This window comes from Anolis carolinensis, chromosome 2 (assembly GCF_035594765.1).
Source record: "Anolis carolinensis isolate JA03-04 chromosome 2, rAnoCar3.1.pri, whole genome shotgun sequence".
NCBI lineage: Eukaryota > Metazoa > Chordata > Lepidosauria > Squamata > Dactyloidae > Anolis > Anolis carolinensis.
The window spans coordinates 149,344,302-149,369,573 of NC_085842.1; the positions used below are offsets into that span (position 1 = coordinate 149,344,302).

Consider the following 25,272-nt stretch of genomic DNA (forward strand, 5'->3'; position numbering starts at 1 on the left):
TGTTTGTTTTTTATGAGAAGTTTAAAATATTTAGAGGATTGTATTTGGAAAGGTGCAAATAATACTTGGTGTACTTCTCAAAAGATACATTTAATACTAAGCCACACATATTATTTTCCACTTATTTCAGTGGTAACTGGACAAACATCTGCAGATTGATCTTGACCACATTTGTACCACCTCTCCTTAGTGGAATTCTGTAATATTGTCAGCTACAACATTTTGAATTTTCACTACTTTCCATTGTAAAACATAATTGATCCAAGAAAGCATCTAAGTAGTGTTTTCCACTCAATATCCTTGATTCATGTACCCCTTATTAGTTCTTCTGGTTTACTGCCAGCTCTAGACAGACATTACGAATCAGGTTTTGCCAAAGATGACTGCCATGACTGATGAAAACAAATAATAAGGACTTTTTCCTAGACTCTCCTTGAATTTTCCATCTTTCTACCCATTGCTTCTGCTTTGGTGGAAAGTTTCCATTTTTGGTTAAATGCATCCCTCGGGGATTGAAAGCCATTCTCAGACGGTCAGGCTGACAGAAAGGTGCATTTTTAGAAGTGCCAAAAGGGATTCTTGCAGTATGAAGGTGTGAGACTCACTCTGACCTCCTCCACCCTTTCTGTAGCTATCCATCATAAAAGTGAATGGAGCCAAATCACTTTTGTGGCAGGAAACGAGCCACTGCTTGGGAAATACATACAGATGGGATGACGGCGCAGTTTGTACTTTACACTGAACAGAGACCAGCTCACAATCTACTATCTCAGTGGAGCAATATATCTTTGTGTGCACTCCTTCACACACACACACCTTCCTTTTCCCTACCAAAAGGATAAGTAAGGCATTTTACTAATGTTGCATAAAAGTGCATCTGATTGCATATTACAGAAAATTCATGAATAGAGATTTCTATTTGGCATGCATGGAATAGCATGTTCTTTTCTACAAAGAGCTGTGGATCAAAGATAGCAAAAATTCCCCAATGCTTCAATGAGCAGTAATTAGTTCCTATGAAAGAAATACTATACTAGCATACCACTAGGCATAAAATTGGTGCATGACATCAATTTCAGTAATGTTGCTTCCCCTGATAGCTCTATACTTAATGCTTCCAATCCATATTGTTCTCTGGAGTTACTGCAATAGTTCCTTTCCTGCAGATGCGACACTCACTGCATTCAGGAATAAAGAATCCTGGTTTAGTCTTACTGCCTTCTGGAAATTTAAGCTGCTGCATTTTCTTTTTCTTTTTCTTTAAAGGTTGAAATTAGAATGAAGCACCTGTATGAGAAACAGATGTTTCTAGGCCCTTATACCAAGGCTCTGCTAACAAACACAAGCAGCAGGCAGAGTTGATGTTCTGCACTGAATAAATGTGAAAAGACAGCAAGTGCATCTAACTTTTAAAAGATTTTGTTTGGAAAGCAAAGAGAAGGCATTCTGCTGCTATACAGGGTCTGGTAGGACTGTAAACTATTGGCTTAGACTCAAAAATCTATCAGAGCTTGATTTATTGAATAGTAGACCAAACTTTCTTTCAGAATTCAGAAGGGAGTGCTGCATCATCTTTACTTGGGAAATTGTTTAAACAGATTACTTGCAGAACTGCTCAGCCAGTCAAGCATTTTGCCCTTATCCTCTTCCTACATCAGAATCCTAAAAATGCTTGAATGTTTTTAGGCCAGGTAAAGCTTAATCTTATACATATATGTATAAAATAAACTCCAGGAATTTAAAATATGCAACACATGTAAAATTTAATTAAAACCCACACATCCACAGCCACACAATTTCACCTTAGTATTATAGTGCTTGCTCTGCTCAACTGATGATGTATTTTGCTCCATAAGAAACTGCTTCAGCGATGTGAAGCAGTGAGATTTCTGTATAGCATTATTTGTTGCTGCATGGAGTGAATCCATCCTCGTGCCTTATTTCCACAACTCTTCATTATTTCCATCCTGTTGTGGGTAAAGAGGAGAACAACTTCATTGGTTTTCACATGGCACTGCTCAGCAGGAGACTTCTGAATTGTAATTGGTTTCTGTCTGAATAGAAGCCAAGAGGTGTTAGAAAATCTGTAGCATGTCATGATCCTAATCATGTAACACTATTCCAGACACCCACACACCTCTGGGAGACCCACACTGGAGAGACTAAAACAAAAGCTTAGCTTTCATTTATTACAGAAAGACTTACTGTAGCATTTAAAAGAAAAAATGGACTGCAAGTCAGGACAGGTGTAATGTGGGAAAAATCCAACAGTCTTGATCGAAATCAGTGTTCATTTAATCCAGCATTGTATTTCCTATCATCACCATGCAAGTGATCCTGAGTGGTTCACGAGTGGAACAGAAAGATAGTAGCCCTCTATCTCATCCCTAGCACCTGGCTTGAAAAATCACATCTTGAAAAAAAAATGTTTTGCCCTGCAATTTCTAGGCTGCAACTACCAAAAGCTACCAAGCAGGTGTCATCTCAGTTGGGGAATTGTGGTGGTTATAATCTAAAAATCAAATTTTAAAAGGTCTGCAACTATTACTACTTCTGAGGAAGCAGGTGCCGCTTAGCTACCATTCCTTGTAGCCATTAATAGACATCTTAACAATACACATCTCAAAATCATGTTTATAGTCATCTAAATTTCTCTGAATGACCTGAGGTTCTACTGTAATCAGATGGAGAGAAACATTGATCTGTTTTTCTAAAGTGTCTGAAAAGGCCTATTCCTTCCTTACAGGCAACAAATGAATGATCTGATTAAATTCCTGATTCAAGAATATGCTTTCAAGTAATTACACGCTGATTGATATATTTGTTCTAACTGAGTAACTCATTGATGTGACTATATTTTTACTGGACCTGTTTGAACCATCTGCCATGGATTATAACAATCATGTCTAATCCCATAGAACCATAGAGTTGTAACGGGTCTATAAAGTCATCTAGTCCAGCCTCCTTCTGCTAACTAGAAAGTACAATTTCAGTTGACCCTGCATATCCGCTCATTCTGCATCCATAAATTCAACTTGAAATATTTTGGGTTTTTTTATTCCAAAAGCAAGCCAGTTTATATAAGGGGAAATATTTTATTGTGCTATTGTATTTATTGGTCCTTGTGCATTCATGGACTTTGTTATCCATGGGTGTCCCCCAGTGGATACTGAGGGCCTACTGTGTAGCATCTCTTCCAGAAGGCCATCCTGCCTCTAGCAAAGGAAAAAACCACTGGTGCCTATGGCAGTCTTTTTCATTGTCATTCAATTCATATTGTAAGAAGCTTGTCTTAATGTTTATTGGAAATCTTTTTCCCTGCAATTTCCAAGTATTGATTCTAGTCTTGCTCTGTGAAGCAAGGGAAAACACCTACCTATCTTCTGCATGACAGCTTTTCATATATGTTTGAAAGCAGCTATCATCTTTCACCTTACCCTTCCTTCCAGTGCTGATTATCACCCACTCTTTTATCAGTATTGAACAGGTCAGGTCCGCCTAAAGAACTGGAAATATTTTTTTCTCGGCCCACTGTATTTTGAATACATAAGGGATTTTTTTTATTGCTGTCATTTCTTTCTTAGTATTAATCAAGGTCAGTTCTTGCAGGACACAGAAATAAAGCTTAAACTTCATTGAGCTTATTTCCTGTGTGATGTCCATCATAGCATACATAATTATTTCAAAGAAGATAGTTATGAAGGGGAAACCATTTTAACAGAGTGCATGATTTTGTTTGAAAATGCAAATCTTAATCAGACAATCAAGTTCCTCTTTTGTGATTTTTTTTCTTTACAAGAAAGCAACTGATGTTTGACAGATAAAATCATTTCCATGGAGACACAATTGTCTAACCGTTTTCAGAACTGCCTGCGATAGCTCTGGTTAAACTAATTTATTATTTATTATTTATTTATTTCCAGGATTTATACCCCGCCCTTCTCACCCAGAGGGACTCAGGGCGGCTTATAACAGTTGGCAACATTTAATGCCAAGAACATAATAATAAAACAAAAACAGTACATATCATCAATTAAAACTATAAAAATACATCATTAAAATACATTATAACATTTAAAACATATGTAAATGTGATGCCTCATGGGCCTTGTAGTCCCGTTCCTAGTGTCACCGTGGCAGATGAGGATGAAAACATGGGGTTTTCTCCGGATCAACAACAGCCGGACTCCTTCAAGATGCCTGATGTTGATGTTCTTGCCCAAAAGCCAATTAAAACCGACCTTGAACAGCTCTCACCTCCCTTTGCTAGGAGACATTCTTTTACTGCAGACAGGGGAGTTAAAGAGCGGGTTCGCAGGAGTTTGAGAATTGCTGCCAAACAAGACACTGATTAGCCATGTTTCCCCTGGGAAAATCCAGGGAGTCTCACATCTGCAAAGTTAGGTTTCGTTCCCTGTTCTCTAGGGAAAGAGTACGCTGAACACCTGTTTGGCGGGAAAACGAGACCCCGTTAAAGGTGCCTGGCACGGTTGGTTTGTTGCGGAGACAACAGAGCAGCTCCAGGAGTGAATTCATGTTTCCAGCCTAGTGTGGACTTTGCTGAGTCCGCAAATCCAGTTTCCTTGCCTCGTCTATCCAAGCCTCCAAGAATTGCCTTGCTTGCTCCTAGCCACGGATTTTGTTCTTAGAATCAAGTTTTGGATTGCCTTGCCTCGTTCCTAGCTACGGATCCTGATTCCTAGATTCAAGCCTTGTTTCCAGCCTCCTTGTGGAATTACCTTGCACCTTGAAAGACTCTGGACATTTCCCCACACTATTGCCTGGCAATAGTGTGTGTTTCGGTATTGGATTTTATCTTTGAACTCTAATATCATTTATTGGACAAACTATTTCTGGACTATATTTGGCCTCATTTGAAAGGTCTGCTTCTGCACTATATTTTCTACTTGTTTTTATTATTCTTATATACCTCTTTAATAAAGACATTGGATAGTTATTGGCCTCCGTGTATGGTTCTTGGTGCTCCGCTGCCTAGGGTCTGACAGTAAATTAGATCAATTTGTCTAAAAACCTCATGCTTCAGCCTTCAATCGGACCATGTCGACGTTATTGTATTAGTCATTAAAAGCTTGTGCACACAGCCATGTTTTCACGGCCTTTCTGAAACCCAGAAGGGTTGGGGCTTGTCGGGTATTTGTGGAGAGGGTGTTCCACAGCCGGGGAGCCACCACTGAGAAGGCCCTGTCCCTTGTTCCCACCAGCTGCGCCTGCGAGGCAGGTGGGACCGAGAGCAGGGCCTCTCCAGATGGCCTTAGAGATCTAGCTGGCTCATATGAGGAGATACGTTCGGATAAGTAAATTGGGCCAGAACCGTTTAGGGTTTTATAGGTCATGACCAGCACTTTGAATTGGGCTCGGTAGCATATCGGCAGCCAGTGGAGCTGGCTTAGCAGGGGAGTGGTACGCTCCCTGTATGCTGCCCCAGTTATTAATCTGGCTACCACCCGTTGTACTAGTTGCAGCTTCCAGGCCATCTTCAAAGGCAACCCCACATAGAGAGCGTTGCAGTAGTCCAAACGGGATGTAACCAGAGCCTTGACCTTAGAAAACAATCAATTCTTTGATATGTAGTTTGGTTTTGTTTTACTTGTAACCTGACTTCATGTCAGCAGATGCAGATTTTGTTTTTCCCATAGGTGCTCTTACTGGCATTTAAAAAAAATAATGCAGTGAAAATTTCTTCTTCAAACAACTAGAATGGAAATAACAGCAACTGGATAAACGACTACATATTCCTGCACATAGTTACAGCAACATTGTTGGAAATTTCTTTTAATTAACAGGTTAACACATCCAATTAATGTTGCTAATGGTTTCAAGCTATCGTGTTTCTTTTTAGAAAAATTGTACCCATTCATTCCATATATTAACAGTGACTTTTAAGCTTGACTTTTTTGACAAAATATTTTTTTACTTTGTAGATTTTGGATTATCCTGTACATATTGCCATGTATCTTGCCGTGGTCCAATAATAATAATCATCATCATCATCTTTATTTCTATCCCGCCCCATCTCCCCGAAAGGACTTGGGCCGGCTCACAACATGAGTAAAAAGCAATAAATAATATATACAAAGTAAATAAGGAAAACCAATAAAACAAAATAACAATTAAACAATAAACAGTAAAAACATGAATTAAACACATTTAAAACATAATGATTCCAACAGATTAAATAAACTAATTAAAAGCCAAAGTGCCCAAGTGTATCTATAAAAACAAAGACCTCATCCACATTAAGAATTACTACCGTGTTTCCCCGAAAATAAGACCTCCCCAAAGAATGACCTAGCAGGGTTTTGGGGGGATTGCCAAATATAAGGCCTCCCCTGAAAGTAAGACCTAGCAACTAAGGCTGCAGCAGAGTTCCATTGGGAAGCATGGCTGCAGGGCAGAAGCAGCACTCATTCATACACCGGAGGGAGGGAGGGAAAGTACTTGCTTTCTGTGCCTCCCTCCCTGCCTGCCTTTCCTTGCCTGTCCCCCAGCCGAGGCTTGAAGAACCTTCCGTGGCTGCTGCCGTTTCTTCCTTCCTTCCGTCTCCCTCCTGGCCATGCTGCCTTGCTTCCCAGAGGCTTCTGATTGGCTCCTGGAGCCCGGGCAAGGGAGGGTGGGAGGGAAGGAAGGAAGAGGGCTTTCCACTCCTCCCCAAGGCTCCTTAAAGGTACAGGACGCATTGGGATTCTCCTCTCATCTTCCTATCCTATGCCATGAAACTGATTATTTTATACTATTATTCTATTGCCATATTATTATCATCATATTCTGTTACTATTATTATATCCCATTATTATAGTATCCTATTAATATATTTTAAATCATTATATTATATTTTTCTATTATTATTATTATATCATTATATTATTATTCTATTATTATTCTATTATATTTTCATATTATTATATTATTCTGTTATTATTAAATTCCATTTTATATTACCCTATTAATATATTTTATATCATTATATTCTATACTATTATTCTATTATATTATCATATTATTATTTTATTATTATTAGCATATTCTGTTATTATTATTATATTCCATTTTATATTATCCTATTAATATATTTTATATCATTCTATTCCATTCTATTCCATTCTATTATTCTATTATATTATCCTATTATTATTATATTATTATGCTATTCTGTTATTATATCCCATTATTATATTATCCTATTAATACCATATTATTATCATTTTCTGTTATTATTATATCCTATATTATATTATCTCATTAATATATTGTATATCATTATATTATTATTATATTATCATATTATTATTATTATATTATCATATTATTCATCATTCATGACTACATTGAAACTAGAATAGAGAGAAATCAGCGTGGAAACCTTGTGAAACCTAAATTGCAAGATGTACCATAGATTGTTGTACATGTAAATAATGGTAGTAACAAGAAATTCTTGATAGGATTCATAGTTTGTCTGGTTATGCTGGTTTGTGATGACAACTACTTTACAGTATATAATAAATGTTCATTTTGTTGTTCAACAATAAATGTGAGCTCTTCTTCATGGAAAAATAAGACATCCCCTGAAAATAAGACCTAGTGCATCTTTGGGAGCAAAAATTAATATAAGACCCTGTCTTATTTTCAGGGAAACAGGGTAATCATTTTCAAAGGCCTGCTTAAACAGCCAAGTGTTGAAGTCCTTCCTGAAAGTCATGAAGGTGGTTGCTTGTTTGATCTCCCTGGGGAGGGCATTCCAGAGTCAGGGGGCCACTGCTGAGAAGGTCTTCTCCCTTGTCCCCACCAACCTCGCTTGCGATGGAGGCGGAATCAAGAGGAGGGCCCGCCCAGCCGATCTTAACACCCAAACAAGTTCATAAAGAGAGATGTGGTTGCGTAAACAAGCAGGACCCGAACCATATCGGGCTTTATAGGTAATAACCTGCACTTTGAATTGAGCCCAGAAGCAAATAAGCAACCAGTGTAGTTGTTTCAAGAAGGGGGTCATGTGTGACCCACCCCAGTCAGCAGCCTGGCTGCAGATCTTTGTACTAATTGGAGCTTCTGAGCTGTCTTCAGGTGCAGCCCCATGTAGAGTACATTGCAGTAATCCATCCAAAATGTAACTAAGGCATGGGCCACTATATCCAAATGAAATATAATTAAGCTTTGCTTATGTTCGAATGCACGTACTCTGGTGCCATGTGTTTATATGCTTCTTGGTTTGGTATTTGCAAAATATAGGGAAAGTTTCGATTAAAGTATTTATTTAGTGTTAAAAATTTGGGAGTGAGGCAGTGATACTGATGCCTTCACATGGAGGATGTTTTGTCAGTTATGCTTACTGTGGTGGTAATAGAAGTGATCCAACCATAAGAATCCTTTCTCCAAAACATTCAAACCTATAATACATTACACTACATTATGTACTTTATGTTGAAGTTATAAGTCTTCACTAATTTTATTCTTGAAGGGACTTTCCCTTTAAAGTAGTGCAGTTTTCTAACACTATTTACGTACATTAGGGCTTATTCTGCACCGAAAGAAAGAAAGATCCTACTCATGCTTTTTTTTCTGTGCAACATTCCTGCATAGAAAATGCTAGGGGAGGCTGTCTGAAATCCTCTTAGTGAAAATGCTGAAAGTACGATTTGGGACTTTATTCAAGTAAAGTATGAACATTACCTATGACACATCTCTGAATGCCACAATATGTACAAGTGTCATGTGAAAAATATGGGTTCGTGAAACTTCTAGTATTGAACTTGTATCATGAGAACCTCACAATGGGCTTTTTTCCTTTCTCCTGGCTATGCCAGTAATGCTGACTTTAATTTTAATTGAAGCAATGGTGCACTGCTTTCCATACTCCAGACAACTGTGCAGAAACCAAAGATTTCTATATGTTTATCTCCAGTCATGATTTATAACTTCTGTATTTACACTTACTTGCTACATGATTTATGATGCCATTTATTAGGAAGAAATTATGCAAAAAATACTGAACCTTGCCTTTGTACAATAGAAAGCTTTGGAGATGGGTATTGAAACAGTTTGGTACGTGGCATGCACCTGGGAGTTTGTAACAGCAGCCAGTAGATTTAAATGTATCTGCTATGACAAAACCATTTATATAAACTTCATAAATTTATGTTGCTCTTTAAGATGACAGGATATTCATTATCCTCCCATAAGGGCAAGCAGCTTGTGTGAGACAAGATAAAAGGCATGGACTTTGTGTGAAGGAGTAGGTTTTAAAATATTTGCCGATTAATGGCTGTGATTTATCCATCATGGGCTTAAAATGTACATTGTAAAAGAGTTGTCCCCACTGAGAAGATTTCACTGCTGGTGTCATTTTTAAATCAATCTGTGTACATATCTTCACTCAAATAAGATATTCCAGATTACTTTCCAAACCATCAATTGTTCTTATGAGCAGTTTCTCAGAGAAAAATGTAACCTCCATTAGATTTCATAAAATTACCATCTATGGTGGAAATATGCAATATTTATTTTAGATGGCTAAAAGAAATAGCAAAGGTTGGTTGTTTAAAAGTCCTGTGGTCAAACCAACAGATAATGTTTAGTTCAAAAGGTACTGAAGAATCAGGAATACAAATTTTTTATCTGCCCTTTGCTTCTTTTGGTTAGGGTACCTCAACCAAAGAGCCCCCTGTACTGGTTTAAATGAACAGAGACGTGCTGTTGCAAAATCCCTTTATTTTCCATTGCCACATGGCATTCATTTATTTCTAATTTACCACCAGATTCCAGAAGAACATGATTTGGAGAGCCAGGTCCGAAAAGAGAGGGAGTGGAGGTTCTTGCGCAATGCCCGAGTCAGGAAGCAGGCACAGAAAATCATCCAAAAAGGTAATCCCCTCTGCATTCCCCTCACCCTCCTCTTGGTACATCTCCTCACATCAAGGAGAATGGATAGTCTTTCTTGTTCATGACATTGTGATCAGGAGCACTTTCCATAATCTTTCACCATTCTGTGGTTGACTTCTGTAAAGGCTTTTGCTTGCCACATAAATTATGCTGATGCAGTAGGTGATTTGCTTTGGGGTTTAGCATGTCTTTCCTCCTTAGAAAAAATACACAACAGTAAGATTATGAATCTTCTAAGGTCCTGCCTGCCATGCATCTCAAAAGTTGCCATTGGATACAATGGAATTTCAGCCAACATTTCAGCCAACATTCAACAAACACTGCCCTTTTAATAGTTTTATCAATAGTTATTCAATAAGACACACCTATGAATTGGCCATAATATGCATGCTCACATACATAAAAATCACTGACACCATTTCATCATTAAAATTTCTGGGCATCAACTGCACAACTGTTTGAAACCCTTTCTTTATGTATCTAAAGATCAATCAGAAGTACACAGGACTTTAAAATAGCTATGATCTTCTCGATATTTTATCAAATGTTTAAGAATATCCAAATTAAAAAAAGCCTTTCTTCCTGCTGAAATTTCCATTCTGGATAATGTTAGATGTGGGAAAGATGTTTGGGTAGCATGATAGAACTAGTTGATCCTTCTGGACAGAGTATGGGTATTTGTCCTGCAGTAGTGGCAAACCAAATGCAGTCATATCACATGATCTTCAAGTTGCTACATTAAGCTTTCTGCGCCTATTCAGACACCTTTTGTGAACAACAACAGCTTCTCTTCCTCCTCGTCTTCCCTTTAGATCAGATATCTTCCCTGAAGAATGCAAGGATCTTTTCAGAAGTTTCATTTTAAAAATATTTTTCAAACTACTTATTTATTTTTAAGGGTTTTAGACTCAGTACAGACAGCCACAACTTAAGTTACTTAACAATCCCCATGTAAAACATCTTGTTACCATGTCCTGGTAATAAGACCCATTTTCATTTAGTTTGTGAAGCTCTAAGTGGCCCCAAGAGTTGCAGGCTGAGTAGTTATGTACCCAGACCTTGTTCTTTCTAGGGAGGCGGAGAGTTGACTGACTGATACAGATACAACTACAGTAGATCCAGATAAACAGTTCTGTTTTGCCTCTTTAGCGTTAACCGTTTGTGTCCTTAGTGACAGAAGCAAGCATTCACAACAGCTGAAGTCAGGCCCGTAGCCAGGATTTTGATTCGGGGAGTGCTGGGATTTTGCTTCGGGGGAGGGGGGGTGAGTCTGGGCGGGAGAGGTTCTACCCTAGCAAACCTTTTGTATCGTTATCCCAATACCCCCATGCATATGGGATATATTGAGCATGGTGATCAGATCATGATATGAATAAACATAACAGTTTAAATAATAAATGTAAGGCCTTCTCGCGGACCACTCCGAGAATATCGGGGGGGGGGGGGGCTGAAGCCCCTCAAGCCCCCCCCCCCTTCAGCTACATACCTGGCTGAAGTATTATATCCTTTTAGAGCTTGACCCTGATCACCTTCTTAAGTGCAAGCACTGAGATGTGAACTTTTGGGCAGCTGTGCCAATTGAAGATGTAAACATTCAGCACAAAATGAATCAAATTCTGACTTTTCTTCTCAGTCCTGTACAGCTCAGATGCCTGTTGTAACTTTGTTACAATTACAAGTGTTTCAGGGAAAGATGCCAGTGTTTTGTTTTTTTCCCTGTCTAAAGGGCAGAGTCAGAGACAGGTGTTTGTTGAGCTGCTGAGATTGCCAGCTTTTCAAATTTATTCTGCTATATCCCCTGTACATTTGGCTTTATGAAGCCCCTAAATGATTATTTCTTTAGCATAGTTCCCCATATTTCTTATATATGGTCTCTTTTACCATTGTAGTACCCCTCTCTCCAATATGGGGTCACATTTCACCACTATGTCTATTCCATTCTTTACTGAAAATCCACTTTGCTTATATACAACTCTTCATTCATTTACAAGGCATTAGTCAGATTGTAGGCTTTACTGTTTAATGACAGCAGATGAAACTGAAATTTCTGTAATTTTACATAGCTGTGCTAGAACTGACGTTATACTCCTTCTGCAGCTAGCATGGGTAGTGAATAAGAGGGAGTACATTTCCGTCATTCGCCTCTACTGTCATTTTTAGCATGACTCAAGATTGCTGCCACTGGGGTTGAGAGAATCTGGGTGCTTTCCCATCTTGCAATGTTGGCTGAGGAAATATAAGTGTGAAATATTAATCTACTGAGAGATGGTCTGTCTCTCACGTACGGCTCAGTCCTTTGAAAAACTGGCAAGCTTGAGTCAGCATAGAAAGGGACCCTTGGGGATTTTTAAAAGAAATAGAATGAGCACAGAACTGTTCAAACAATTGAGGTGGCTGATGTCAGAAGAATGTGGGAGGATATTCTCTTTGTCATGAGAATAGCATTTTTATTTTTTGCTTTGACAAGTTTGTCATAAACCTAAACTTCTTCTTCATGGAGTCTGTGAGAGACGCACATATGGGTTAACTCCTGCGCTTGCGCAACTGTTTGGAACCTTCTAGATCTTAAAAGAAACATTTTGGCGGAGGCCCCACCCACTCTCCCCTTGTACTATAAATGCCCGAAGGCGGGGACTGCGCCCCAGTTCCTTTTTCCGCGCTATCTACAGCAGCTTTAGAAACCTCTCTAGTGTCTTTCCGTCATTTTTAACGGTTTTCAAAATGGACTGCCTGACTTTTGCTTGATTGTCTAATACCTACCTGACTCGGACTGCCTGACCATTCTTTCAGAGCCGCGTTATTTCTGCCTATCTCCACAGATCGCCCTCAGGCCAGTTTGTTCTCCCCCCCCCCCCCCCCAGAATGAACACTACTACATTCTTCAAAAATGTGGGGCGTGTGGGGGCAAGCTTCCCGATTCGGATAGCCATTCACTGTGCCTACTCTGCTTGGGGGAAAATCACCTCCCCCAATCATGCAAGATCTGCCTAGCTTTCACCCCGCAAGCGAGGCGTAACAGAGAATCCCGCCTTAAGGCACTATTGTATGAGAAAGCCTTGGCTCCTGACACGGCTCAGGCCCCCAAACACCCAGCCCCTGAGCCACCAACCTCCTCTTCCATGGAGGAGTCTGTGGAGGGCTCCTCTCCAAAGTCAATGCCCCCGCCACGACTGCGCGATAGTGGGTCAGATCTTGGGCCAATAGCCCCAAAGAAAGCAAAATCTTCTAAACAACCAGGGGGCAAAACGAAGAAAGGCCAAAAGAAGCTTAAAAAGGAGGGGCAATTTGAGGGTGCCAAACCCTCAAGCCCCCAATTGCTTGGAAATTCTCCCCACCAGAGCTCGCCTCATGGCCGCGCTACCCCGCCGGAGACATTGGCGGATGCTCCTATACTGCCCCAAACCTCCTTTGCAACAACGGGGCTCGGACCTCTGGCTGCACTAAATGAGGGCGCACCTCCCCTGACACCAGAGGCACCAGATACAGAGGAAATTGGGGGAAGAGGATTGCCTGCATCGAATCCCCCTCAACTTCCACCAGCCACTCAATCTGGCACCTAAAAAACCCCGAATGAGGGGACTAGCGGACGCTAGCGGGAGAGAGACTCCCAAAGCCACACCCCTCAAGCTGCCTCGCTCCCACCGGCGCCAGCAGGAGGAGCTGGAGAAAATTTCTGCATTATGGGCTGACCCTCCTTACCTCCGTTTTCACAAAGAAAAAGTAGTATTACGCCCAGACATCGCGTTCCTCCCCAAGGTAGTTTCCCGATTTCACCTATCTCAGGATATTTCTCTCCCAGCCTTTTTCCAGAACCCGTCGTCACCAGTAAAAGTGTCGTTACACACCCCAGACGTCAGAAGAGCACTAGCCTTTTACACTAACAGGACGGCCCCACATAGAAAATCGATGAGACTATTCCTGAAATACTGAAAGGATACGCTGGGACTCCCTGTATCCTCTCAGAGACTAGCTTCTTGGATTGTATCAACAATCAGGCTGGCCTATCAACTTGCTGGCAGAGACCCTCCGCCACAAATCTCGGCCCATTCCACCAGGGCTGTTTCAACGTCACAAGCCTTCTTGAAGGGCATTCCTATTGATGATATTTGCCGGGCAGCGACATGGTCCACACCACTCACCTTCGCCAGTCAGTATAAGCTAGATGTGTTGGTGAGGAAGGATGCAGCATTTGGCAGAGCTGTACTTTTTTCCTGTGTGGCATGACCCCGCCTACCAAGGTCAGTAGCTTGCTAATCACCCATATGTGCGTCTTTCACAGACTCCATGAAGAAGAAGAGCAAGTTGCTTACCTGTAACTGCGTTTCTTCGAGTGAGAGTCTGTGAAATTCGCACATTCCCACCCATCCTCCCCGCAGTAGCCATACCTAATTCCGATAGCTGCTGCTAGCGGCTACGGAACTGGGGCGCAGTCCCCGCCTTCGGGCATTTATAGTACAAGGGGAGTGTGGGAGGGGGCTCCGCCATAATGTTTCTTTTAAGAACTAGAAGGTTCCAAACAGTTGGCGCAAGCGCTGGAGTTAACCCATATGTGTGAATTTCACAGACTACCACTCGAAGAAATGCAGTTACAGGTAAGCAACTTGCTCTTCTTCCTGACTACCACTATCCTGAAGCTTTGAACATTTTAATAGCCAGTGAAGTCAACAGCTCTGTTAATATATAGCAATAAAATGTGTGACATTTCTAAAAGCATTTTATTTCACATATACTTAGCTATAATGCAAATATGAATGACTGTGGGCAAGTCACACTCTCTCAACCACAGAGGTAGGTGATTGCAAACCTCCTGAATACATCTTGGCAAGAAAACCCATTCTCGAGGGAGGCCCTACTACTTGGCCTCATCTTAGGGAGGCCAAGTAGTAGGGAAACTACTTGAAGACACACAACCAACCATTTTGAAGATTTAACTCTACTGGAACTGCAAAAGGAAAAAGTTTTGTAACAATAATTATTTAATATACTCTTCACTGAGTACTGTCATGTGATGCTTTTAATACTGTGGGTCTTTAGGGCATTTTTCAAATATGAAATCTGGCCTTTTATTCAATTATATATATAACAATGAAGTAAAATGGATTCATGTCTTCTTTGTGACATCTGTCCTTGTTTTGTGCCCATTCTGAGTGCCCTCTAATAGGTAGTTAACCTTTCACAATGTTTTGCCTGCTCACTGATTGTCTCTCCTCCTCACCAGGCAGTGTACTGCTGTCAAACTCTCAAAACCTTTATGTGTTCTCATATTTGTTAGGGTCAGAAGAGGAAAATCACTGTGGAGATAAGTTGGCAGCCCTTCCCTCTGGTCTTAACAAGGGAAATAGATACATCAAGCTGAAAGAAATCAAGCATATCAGTTAGTCGCTTGCTGGGTGATTACTTCATTTTCTATTTGGACTGAAAACAAAATTAAAATAGGCTGGAAATAAACCAGTCCCGCTCCCCCTTTTAATATGAGGAAACCTACCATATTGTGATTAGGAAACCTCTTTTGAAGATCAGCAATTCATGATCATACAGTGCAATTTGAGTGTCAGATGTTAATACCAATGTTCTCTCTGTTTTTCCTTTCATACTTTCTAGGCATTTCCCGACTAGATGATCAAATCTTTCTGAACAGAAACCCCGGCATGCCCTCAGTAGTCAAATTTCACCCATTTACCCCATGTATAGCAGTGGCTGATAAAGACAGCATCTGGTGAGACACAAATGTTTTAAAGTGGTATGAGTGTACTTGAGGTGGTGTCCTGTTCTTGCTGCAAAGAAAAGGTCTCATTAGTACAGTTGTCTTGTTAGACCTGGATTTGTTACAGATCTTTATAATAGACTCCCAGCTTACTCCCTTTAGAGCAGCTGGAAGTATAATGAAGAGACATTAATCAAGTCATATTAAATGCTCTGCAGTGGGGAAGGAGGGGTTGCATTTGACTTTGAGCCAGTCTGAAGTATTTAGCAAGTTGAGCACTGACATCCATCTTTGTGGGTATTTTTCTTTCTTTTCCCAGTTTTTGGGATTGGGAAAAAGGGGAGAAGCTGGATTATTTTCACAATGGAAACCCACGCTACACAAGGATCACATCCATGGAATACTTGAATGGACAAGACTGCTCCCTGCTTTTAACAGCTACAGGTGGGTAGTGTGTAAAAGAAAAGAAAAGACACGAGGGCTAAGAAGTTTCTGATATGCCCTCTGCCTCATCATCTTGTTCATGAGCCTAGCTCTGTGATTCATTCATTCACATCCCTGCTTTCACCACAATTACAGACATGCATCAGAGAAGTCCTGTATGTAATTCTTTTCTGAATCAAAAGAAAAAAAAATCCTCATTTCTCATTGTCTTTAGCACACACTGCTAACAGGCCTTTGAGTCATCCATAAGACTCTGGAGCATCACAAGTAGTGTTCAAATATTTTGTGAATGAGGAGATCAAACCAATGTCCTGCCAGCTATATGATTCTTTTGATCCAAGATTGCAAGAATAATTCATGTTAATCTCCTCTCACAACCCCAGAGCAAACACTTCATTCTTCCAAGAAACCTCCAGATTTGAGGTTTTTTTAAAAGTGAATTAAGCAGGGGACTGTGATATCACTATAACTCCATCCTTAACTTTTCCTTCAAATAATTTCAGACTTACGGCACCACTAAGGTGAACCTATCACAAGGTTTTCTCAGCAAGATTTGTTCAAAGGGATGTTGCCATGATTGCCCTCAAATGCTAAAAGAATGTGTCCATGGTCATGTTATGTATTTCCATAGCTGAATGTGGATTTGAAACTGTAGTCTCCAGAGTCATGTTTTGGTCTGGTGACAGAAGGACAGCAAGGATGGGGCTTTACTGAGAGGGAGTTTCAAATCCTGGGAGAAGCCACTGGGAAAGGCTTCCCCCTTATTCCCATCAGATAAGCCCGAGAACATGGTACTTACAGAGAGAAAAGCCTTTCCAGAGGCAAAGCATAAATGGACTCATATAGGGAGATATGATCCTTCAAATAGCTAAGTCCCGTGTCAAATTTGACACTTTTAATTATGCCCAGATATAGGCTGTCAGTCAGTGTGGCTGTTGCACCAGAAGAGTTGCATCCCCCCCCCCCCCCTTAACCAGTCATGGTTAACAACCTCTCTGAAACACTTTGGGATAACTGAAGTTTCTGGTTGATCACTTTTCAAAGGCAGCCCCATATAGAGCACATTACAATAATCCTCTCCTCCCTCCCTTCCCAGAATCTGGAGACTGTTGCAACATAGGAGGGGGTAGGGTAAGGTAGGGAAGGGAACTGCCATCTCCTGTCCCTGGCTGATGTCAGGGCATATGACAGGAAACAGGCAGGACCTGTGTCACAGCCAGCAACCATCACAACATGGCATGGGGCGGGACAGTTAAGGGGGCTGCCCAGTGACACTAAACATCATTTTCCCCACTGAGCGTGTGGACTCGCCCACCTCTGTAGCAGCTAGGAAGTTCCTATGGGGAGATTTGGGGTGGGGGGCTGGTCTGGCATCCAACATGTCAGATCAGCCCCAAAACATGCACTCTGCATCACAGTGAATCTGAGCAAATTTATCTCCAAAATGGTGGGCAAATTCTTTGCAGTAGGTTGTTTATTAAACCATATTTTAGTCAAGTCTGTATGATGTTAAACAAACTTTATATATGAGTGAAATCTGTTATGACAATGGAAGAGAATGGTGTAATGGTAACCAAACATACCCTTCTCTTCTCAGACTACAGTTACATATATGTCAGGACTGACATTGCCTTCTGTTTCCCTTTCTGTCTTTCCTTCAAGATGATGGTGCTATAAGGGTGTGGAAAAACTTTGCTGACCTGGAGAAAAATCCAGAGATGGTAACCGCCTGGCAGGGCTTGTCAGACATGCTGCCAACAACTCGTGGTAGGTATGACCTAATACCCTGTCTAGCTTGGAAGAGGCCGCCACCATAACTTGCCATGGTTTGCTGTAGAACTGGTAAACTTGCATTAGTCTTCTCTGCTTTTGCATTCAACAATATCTTCTTTCAAAATGGCCTTTCTGAGGTGACCTGGTGAGAGATTGCTTCTATACTTAAATTCATTCTTAAACAGAGACACCAGGTGGAGAATATTTGTACAGAGGAGATGCTTTTACAGTGCTAAATAGATGAGTTCAGCTGCATTCTCCTTCTTGGACTGCACTGGAGTTGCATCATTGGAGGTCAGATCTACCTTATTTTCTACAAGTTAGAGAATTGCTGTGTGAGGCTGTACTGAGCGCTGTCTTTCCTGGAACTCCTTGTAGTAGTTTGTTACCTCCTCTCACTCCCCCCCCCCCCCCCCCAACTCACTTCATACCACTCTCCATTTGGTTTGCCTTCTCACCCTTGGCCCAGCTTTGCATGCTTCTCATATTGCCTTGCTCCATTTGCTTCAGCACAAACAGCTCTGCTTGTGATACTTCATGTCATTTATGGGAGAAGAGGGGAGAATGGGAAATGTCACGTTCAGGACAGTAGTAGAAGTAGATGTAAATGGCCAATCTTGAGACATATCCAGGCAGGACTAGATGTCAACATTGAGTCAAAGCTTGGAAGAGGCAGGGTTAGGTGGCTAAAGAACCATCTGTCAGATTTTATAATAGAAGGGCATGTGTTCCACTTCCAAGACAAGCGAAGTCATTAATGCTCTGACAGTTCTCATTTCTGAGGTTATGTATCTCCCCTCTAGAGCCTGACAACTGCTGATTCTAAAACTTCCTCTTGCTAAACTAGTACTTTGCTACCCCTTTAAAACATTTGTGCCGGCAAGAAATAGTAGTGGTTTTACATGTCAAAATAAAAATCTGTGCCCTTTGAACATAAAGGATTTTATATTTCAGTAGCAATGACTACATCATTTTCTTTAATGTAATCTTCTTCCCGCTTGTTGCCCTGCTTTTTCTTTATAATGTGCCTTCTAGCTATTCATTGGAATTCAAACATTATGCCTCACTCAGATCTAAACACTTCGACAGCCCTTCCTCTGGTTCTTGCCATGGAAAATAGTTCCTGCCTTTTTGGGTGGGCAATTGGAAAGTTGGGGTCCATTTGTCACATGCTTCTGTAGCACAACATCCCTTGTGCACAAAATCAATCAAGGGTTGTTGCTGTTTTTTCTGTAAAAGAGGCATGCGCTCTAAATGGGTTGTGGCTGAAAGTTTGCCATTTATTAGAATGCCATCAGTAAGTACAAAGAGAAGCTAGTGGAAAATGTTCAGCTTATGATTAATTCCAGTAATTATTTGGAAGAAGAGTAGGGTAGCCTGTTCAGACCTTGGTGATCTCTCCCATTGTTTGTTTTTACTGGTCCCTTCCCATTCCTTAATATTTACTTAAAGCTCATTTAAACCATCTTGCCTGGGTCATCTACAAAGCATCCACCTGAGAATAAGCCTACTGAAGAGTTCAAATTCATTTTATCCATTGACCTTGCTACAAGCCAAGATGTCAGATTTGCTAATACACATGCAGGACATTACCTCATTGCAGTTATAAAAATATTAAAAAGACATTAAAACTGTAAGTAATCTAGCTATCAAATAATTAAAAGAGTTCCTATTTTAAGTATAGTATAGCTTAGTTCATATTTTATGTCTCCTTGTTAAAAGAAGTTATTGTTTTAGTGATCTTTAGTAATCTATCAACTAAGCAAAAAGACTAATTTAAATGTTATTAGTATAGATGGCGCAGTACACTGTCAATGCTACATGAGAATAAAACTTCAATTATAATAGAGAAACTTTTAGTGGGGTAAATCCTATGTTGCATTAGTTATGCAAAAATATGCACGAAATGTTCACCACTGGGATTTGCAAATACACATCCAAAACAATAACATGGCCTGAACGCTTAGCAAAAAAAAAACCCAAAAAACCCCATAACCTCAAAGACCATTATATCAACTCATATGAGCAGTTTTCTGGCCTTTGTCTTTTCTTTTAGCAGTTTAAGATAGAGAAGTATCTTAAGCTAGGAAAGGATATTAGTACTCTAATATCCTTAGTTTTGATCATCACTATCGACTTACTAACCAGAATGCCCTTTGTTATCTATTCTGATTTAGAGTGACAGTTTTAGAAATTGATTTAAATTGGCTGTAGTGCCTTAAGAACTCTTTCTTATTGTCTTAATGCTCTAAAAGTAGTCCAAGGATGAAAAGAGATTATAACTTGTCTGATATCTTCAAATAGCACGTACATAGGTTTTAACTCTTAGGCTCCAGCATAGACTTTAGTGTAAAACATTCTGCCCCTGTTGTATCCTTGGTTTTTCTTTTTATGTGTGTATTATTGCTGTTTGCACCAGAGGTTCAAAAATGAAAGGCTTGAAAACCTTGTCTGTGCAATAAACTCATTACAACATACCATAACACAGCAACATGAAAAGAAAAATGTACATAAAAGCTATGAGAGGCTAAATGCAGTGCACCAAACCGGCCGAGATATCCTCTACTTTGTACATATACCCACAACTGAGAAATTGGTACATTATTGTCTCTTGGGAGGCAAAATCTTACTCTCAAAATTGGTTCATGTGAGGGCAGTTAAAGATACTTTGCTGTTTGAGGTAAAAGACAAGATGGCACCCCATCATAGAAGAAGATTGAACTCTCAAGTCCATTGCATTTTCAATGGGATTGCATTTTCCACCATGCCTTTGATAGTGATTTGTTTAGAGGGTTCATGAGGCAGACATTGCTCTTATCTCAATCAAATGGGAAAGCTAGTGGGGAATGGGCTGCCATTGCTGCTGCCCAGCATCTGTTGCCTGAGGCAGTTGCCTCATTCTGCCTAAGGTTAGGACATTTCCTGGGCTGGTGCCATTAATATTTGCTCCAAAGCAAGAGTGGGCTTACTGTGCTAATCTTCCCCCTTTCCGTCCTTTTGGTTGCATCAAAAAAAGAGAGCACATGGAAACAAGATTATTATATTTTTGTGGATTAGGTTTTGTCAGTTCTCATTTCTTCCCCTTGTCCCACGGCTTTAGATTTCCATGCAGCAACTGTTTTACCTTTTAGACTTTTTTTTAAAAAAGAATTTTACATATTTTCTTCTTTGAGAAGGGCATTATAATTCACTTTCAGTTGTTCCTGCTATTGTATACTACTGTGGGAATGATGGGGTTATTTAAACCCGGAGAGAAATCCACCCAGTGCAATGAATAAAGGCTGAATTAAGTGAGTGCTCTGCAGAAATGAGCCTCTCGACAGAAGTGCCAGCCTTTGCTGTTGAGACTGCAGGGAACAGCTCAGGGTAGGGCTGCAATATGTTTCCTGCCTCGTTCTGCTCTTTCTGCTCATGTCCTGAATTTTCTGGGCAGTGTTTCATCCTTTACATGGCCAGTGGAACTACATTTGCATTTCAGCAGCCGGTGCTGTTGATTGTTTTCCCTCCATCTTTCTCCTCCACCTCCTAATCCTCAGTCAGTGATGTAATCATCTTGGTGAAAAATGGGTCACTGACCTCACGAGAGGATTGAATGAACAGCAAGAACAGATGACACTCTTAAAGGAGTAGACATGACCTCTTTGTGTTGACTTCTTCATTTGTGAAGAACAGACTGGAGTAAATTAAGCTGCTGGAAAGAAAGAAATCTTATGATACCTTTAGTGTGTGTAATTCTTTTGCTGTAGTAAATCATTTCTGGTGCCAATGTAAAAAGAGCTCAAAGACTTCAGCTTTGTACTGACCATCTATTGCAGTGGTTCTCAACCTGGGGTCCCCAGGTGTTTCTGGCCCACAGCTTCTAGAAATCCCAGCCAGTTAACCAACTGTTAGGATTTCTGGGAGTTGAAGACCAAAACATCTGGGACCGCAGGTTGAGAACCACTGATCTATTGCAATTACATGCAGACACTCCAGCCCACCCCTCCCACTTTAACATTGGTTTTACCCTTGTCCAGCTTTTGTCTACAAATATAATTGTTCAGTTGAAATGTGAGGTCTGAAGTTATCGGGTAAAGTGTAAAGTTGCTCATAGTCTGACAGGATTGTGTAAAAATTAGAACTCCAGTGTGACATGAAAGGAAAAATCCTCAATAACCAGCACAGCATGGTGTGGCTTATGTATGAAATGAGCTTTCCATAGATCCGTGGTGAGTTGATGTTGATTTATCAACCACCTACTTCTGATGTATATCATCAAACATTTAGGAAATTAGAATAGGCACCATCAGCCATTGTGTGTACGCACTTCTGTTGTGCTACTCAGAAGGGAAGTGAGGGATCTATATTTTCTGAGACAGTCAGCAGTTAGTTCTTAGAATTAGTTCAGTATTTGACCATTGTGGTTGCAGCATGCTGGCAAAGCTGGTCTATCCTTTCCCTTGCTGGCTTGTTCCTTTTCTTGTAGGGGATTTCCAAACACCAAAAATATCCTTGATTCACCAGTCTTTTGTGGAATAATACTCTCTGAGAATACTCTCTACCACTGTTCATTTATCTTCAAGGTTAGCAATAGAAATAGTGATACAGAACAATTATTATATACTGATAGTGGGCATACACATAATCAATTTTTAATTTACTTTTGTTTCAACTTATTTTTCATTCCAACTTTCCTCTAAGGACCTTTGAAAAGTATACCCTTGGCCTATTGTGTCCATGGATTCTACATCCACAGATTTCAACATCCAGGACTTGAAAATATTCCCCTCAAAAAAATCCAAAAACTCAAACCTTGATTTTGCCATTTTATATAAGTGACACTGTTTTAATACACCATTGTTTTGAGGCATGAGCATCCATGGATTTTGCTCTCCATGGGTGGTTAAGGAACCCAAACCTAGCAGATAGCTAGAGTACACTGTTTATGGCTCTCTCATGTAGCTTTCACGTCCCCTAAGAGTGCATTGGCTAACAGATACAGAGTGCTTTATATCAAAGATTTGAATCCAAGGGTTCCTGGTCCTTCATTTTAGGCATCAAACGGTACTTAACTTCTGATGCCCGGAGACAATTTTTGATATGTCACCAACAGTAGCTGTAGAATGGGTTTCTAATTGATTAGTTGCTTTTGGGTTTTTTTTATTACTGACTCAAAATTTAAAAGCTCTGTTGAAGTAACTTACTATTTATGTCAGTTTTGATAAGATGCTAGTCTCAATCAAGTGGTTTTTTTCTGGTTTCAGTCAACATTTCACAAAGCTAAAGTAAGCATAGTTGAAAGAGGCATGAAGAATTCACAGAATTTACACAGGATTTTCCTTTTTTACAAACAGGACATTTAGGGTGGTTTAACAGAAATATAGAGCAGACTCCTGGTTAGGTCTCTAAACTGATAGAATGACATGGCATTTCCTGTCAGCAACATTAACTGCACATCCTAGAGTAGCAATTGGGAGGAGACTAGAGGAGCAATATCCCAAGTAACACCTTTCTCTAGATCTGCTCTGCAGGACATCCTGCCCTGTCCTCTAGCTGGCTGTGATGTATACAGGCTGCTACCAGAGCAATGTATATTTTCTAATGAAGTAAATCTGCCCACCTCCACAGCCTTATTTTCACTAAGAGAGAAAGAGAAAGTGGACCAGGATGTAGGCAGCTGCCTTGCCTTGAACAGGACACACAGGCTCTTTTCCTGTAGTATGTGGTGTTCTGTAGGCAAACCAAGGGAAGCAGGCCTCTGTGTGGACTACAATGCCACATCCTTCCAGCGGTGTTTTAGCTTCCATCCTGTAGCTTCACTCATTATCTAGTTTCCTTTCTTATGGCTTCAAACGAATCCCCTTGTAGAACTAATTTCCCCCACTTAAGCACTTGTTTGAGCAGAGCCTCTGTAAATTGTCCTCCCTCTCGTAACTGAGTGCTCATTAGCAAACCATTGAAGTGTGCTGTGTTGAAGCCCATTATGTCGCTCCACAGCCATGCTGGTAGCACAGAATATAAAGCCTGAGCAACACATACCTTTATGTTATGTGTTTGCCTTCTCCTGACCAGGTGTTTTACACTAACAATAGTTTTCCTTTCTCTCTCTCTCCCTTGACAAAGAGATTCTCTTCATTCTAGGGCAAAGAGAAGGGCCCTCCTTAGGAGTAGGTAGAATTCCAGCCATAAAGACATAGTTTTGCTTTTCTCTCCATAGTTATTGGCTTTCTAGGATGGCTTCTGCAATCAAGCTATTTGTCTTCCCAATCTTTCCGAATGGAGGCCTGTCCTGCTACTGCTTCTTTCTAACTCTGTTCTTTTGTGTTCCTTTTGGGTTGACTTTTCTAATCCTTTTAAAGATTTGTTTTGCTTTGGCTGACCAACTTACCCTTAGCATCAACCCCTTAATCCCTGTCTTCTCACAGGTCTGGCCCGAAGGGTTTCAATCTATCTTGACAGAAGTAAACAGGGAGGTGAGTGCTCTCTTTCCTCTTATCTATGATCAGCATGGGAGGGATGGTCTTTCTGATCTAATGTGTTGGGCGTTTTTTATTGGCATTCCTCCTAACATCCTTTGGCCCTATTAGTTTTTGGAAAGTGGGTTCTCTTTTTCTGGCCTTTCTATACCTTGCATTGTATTGCTTGTGATTGTTGAACAGTGTGGACTTTGAAGTCATTGATACCTAATAGCCTTCAGTGGCCAGTAGGAAAACAAAAGAGATTATGAGTTTGCTTTGGGTGCTTGCTCATAAAATGTGGAATTGGAAATGTCCTTTGAATTACATGGATATAACCTCGTTATGTGAACATTTCAAACAAAGATGGCAACAGAGCAGCAAAGTCCAAGTTCTGTATACAGCTCCCCTGCCTTCCACCCCATCTTATACAGTTGGAATTGCTGAATGTCATTTCTTCAGAGGTCTCTGATTATTGTTAAATGTTTTTTAAAATGTGATATAGCCCACTGACTATAAATAAATGTAGCCATGGCTTTCTTCTCATAGTTCAGGAAAACGATTTCTTCCTTGGGCTGTTAAAATGTCTGGAAAACATTTTATTTTAAACCTGTGTTGAAACATATATCCAGCTCTTCAGTCTGCAACTCTTGTGTTGAGATGGAACTTGAAATCTTACTCTGTTGCTTCAGCCTTTCACAGAGAGACAGATGGCTGACACCACAGGACACTGTATGTGTGGTATGTGTCGAAAGCTGATGTAATCTTCTTAGGCGCTTTATGAATTATTAATATTCACTAGTTGATAAGCGATGGAATGTGTCTGCAGCAATTACCAAAAGTAACAGTATGTATTGTGATTCAGGCTAATTAAACGTAGAAGCCTATATACTTTTTCTGGTTGTTGAGAAGTTGAGTTCAATACTCACAATTGTGGCTCTATTGTTCTTTAGAAGTTAGCTGACAAAATGAGAGAACTAAAATTAGCAAGATGAGGTTTGTAGGGGTCTTCTTTAATACACA

General features: G+C 40.3%; 1 protein-coding gene across 5 annotated transcripts in view; it reads left to right on the forward strand.

Annotated features, from left to right (window-relative positions):
- Nucleotides 1–25,272, forward strand: part of rptor (regulatory associated protein of MTOR complex 1) — a 460,420-nt gene that overhangs the window by 394,180 nt on the left and 40,968 nt on the right. For 3 of the 5 annotated variants that reach the window (XM_062970816.1, XM_062970818.1, XM_062970821.1), the window contains 5 exons: nt 9,771–9,876; nt 15,496–15,610; nt 15,918–16,042; nt 17,705–17,809; nt 24,220–24,267. In XM_062970816.1, coding sequence (XP_062826886.1) covers nt 9,771–9,876; nt 15,496–15,610; nt 15,918–16,042; nt 17,705–17,809; nt 24,220–24,267 — 499 coding nt within the window. The remainder of the gene's footprint in view (nt 1–9,770; nt 9,877–15,495; nt 15,611–15,917; nt 16,043–17,704; nt 17,810–24,219; nt 24,268–25,272) is intronic. The other 2 variants (XM_062970817.1, XM_062970820.1) reach the window with 1 other exon arrangement.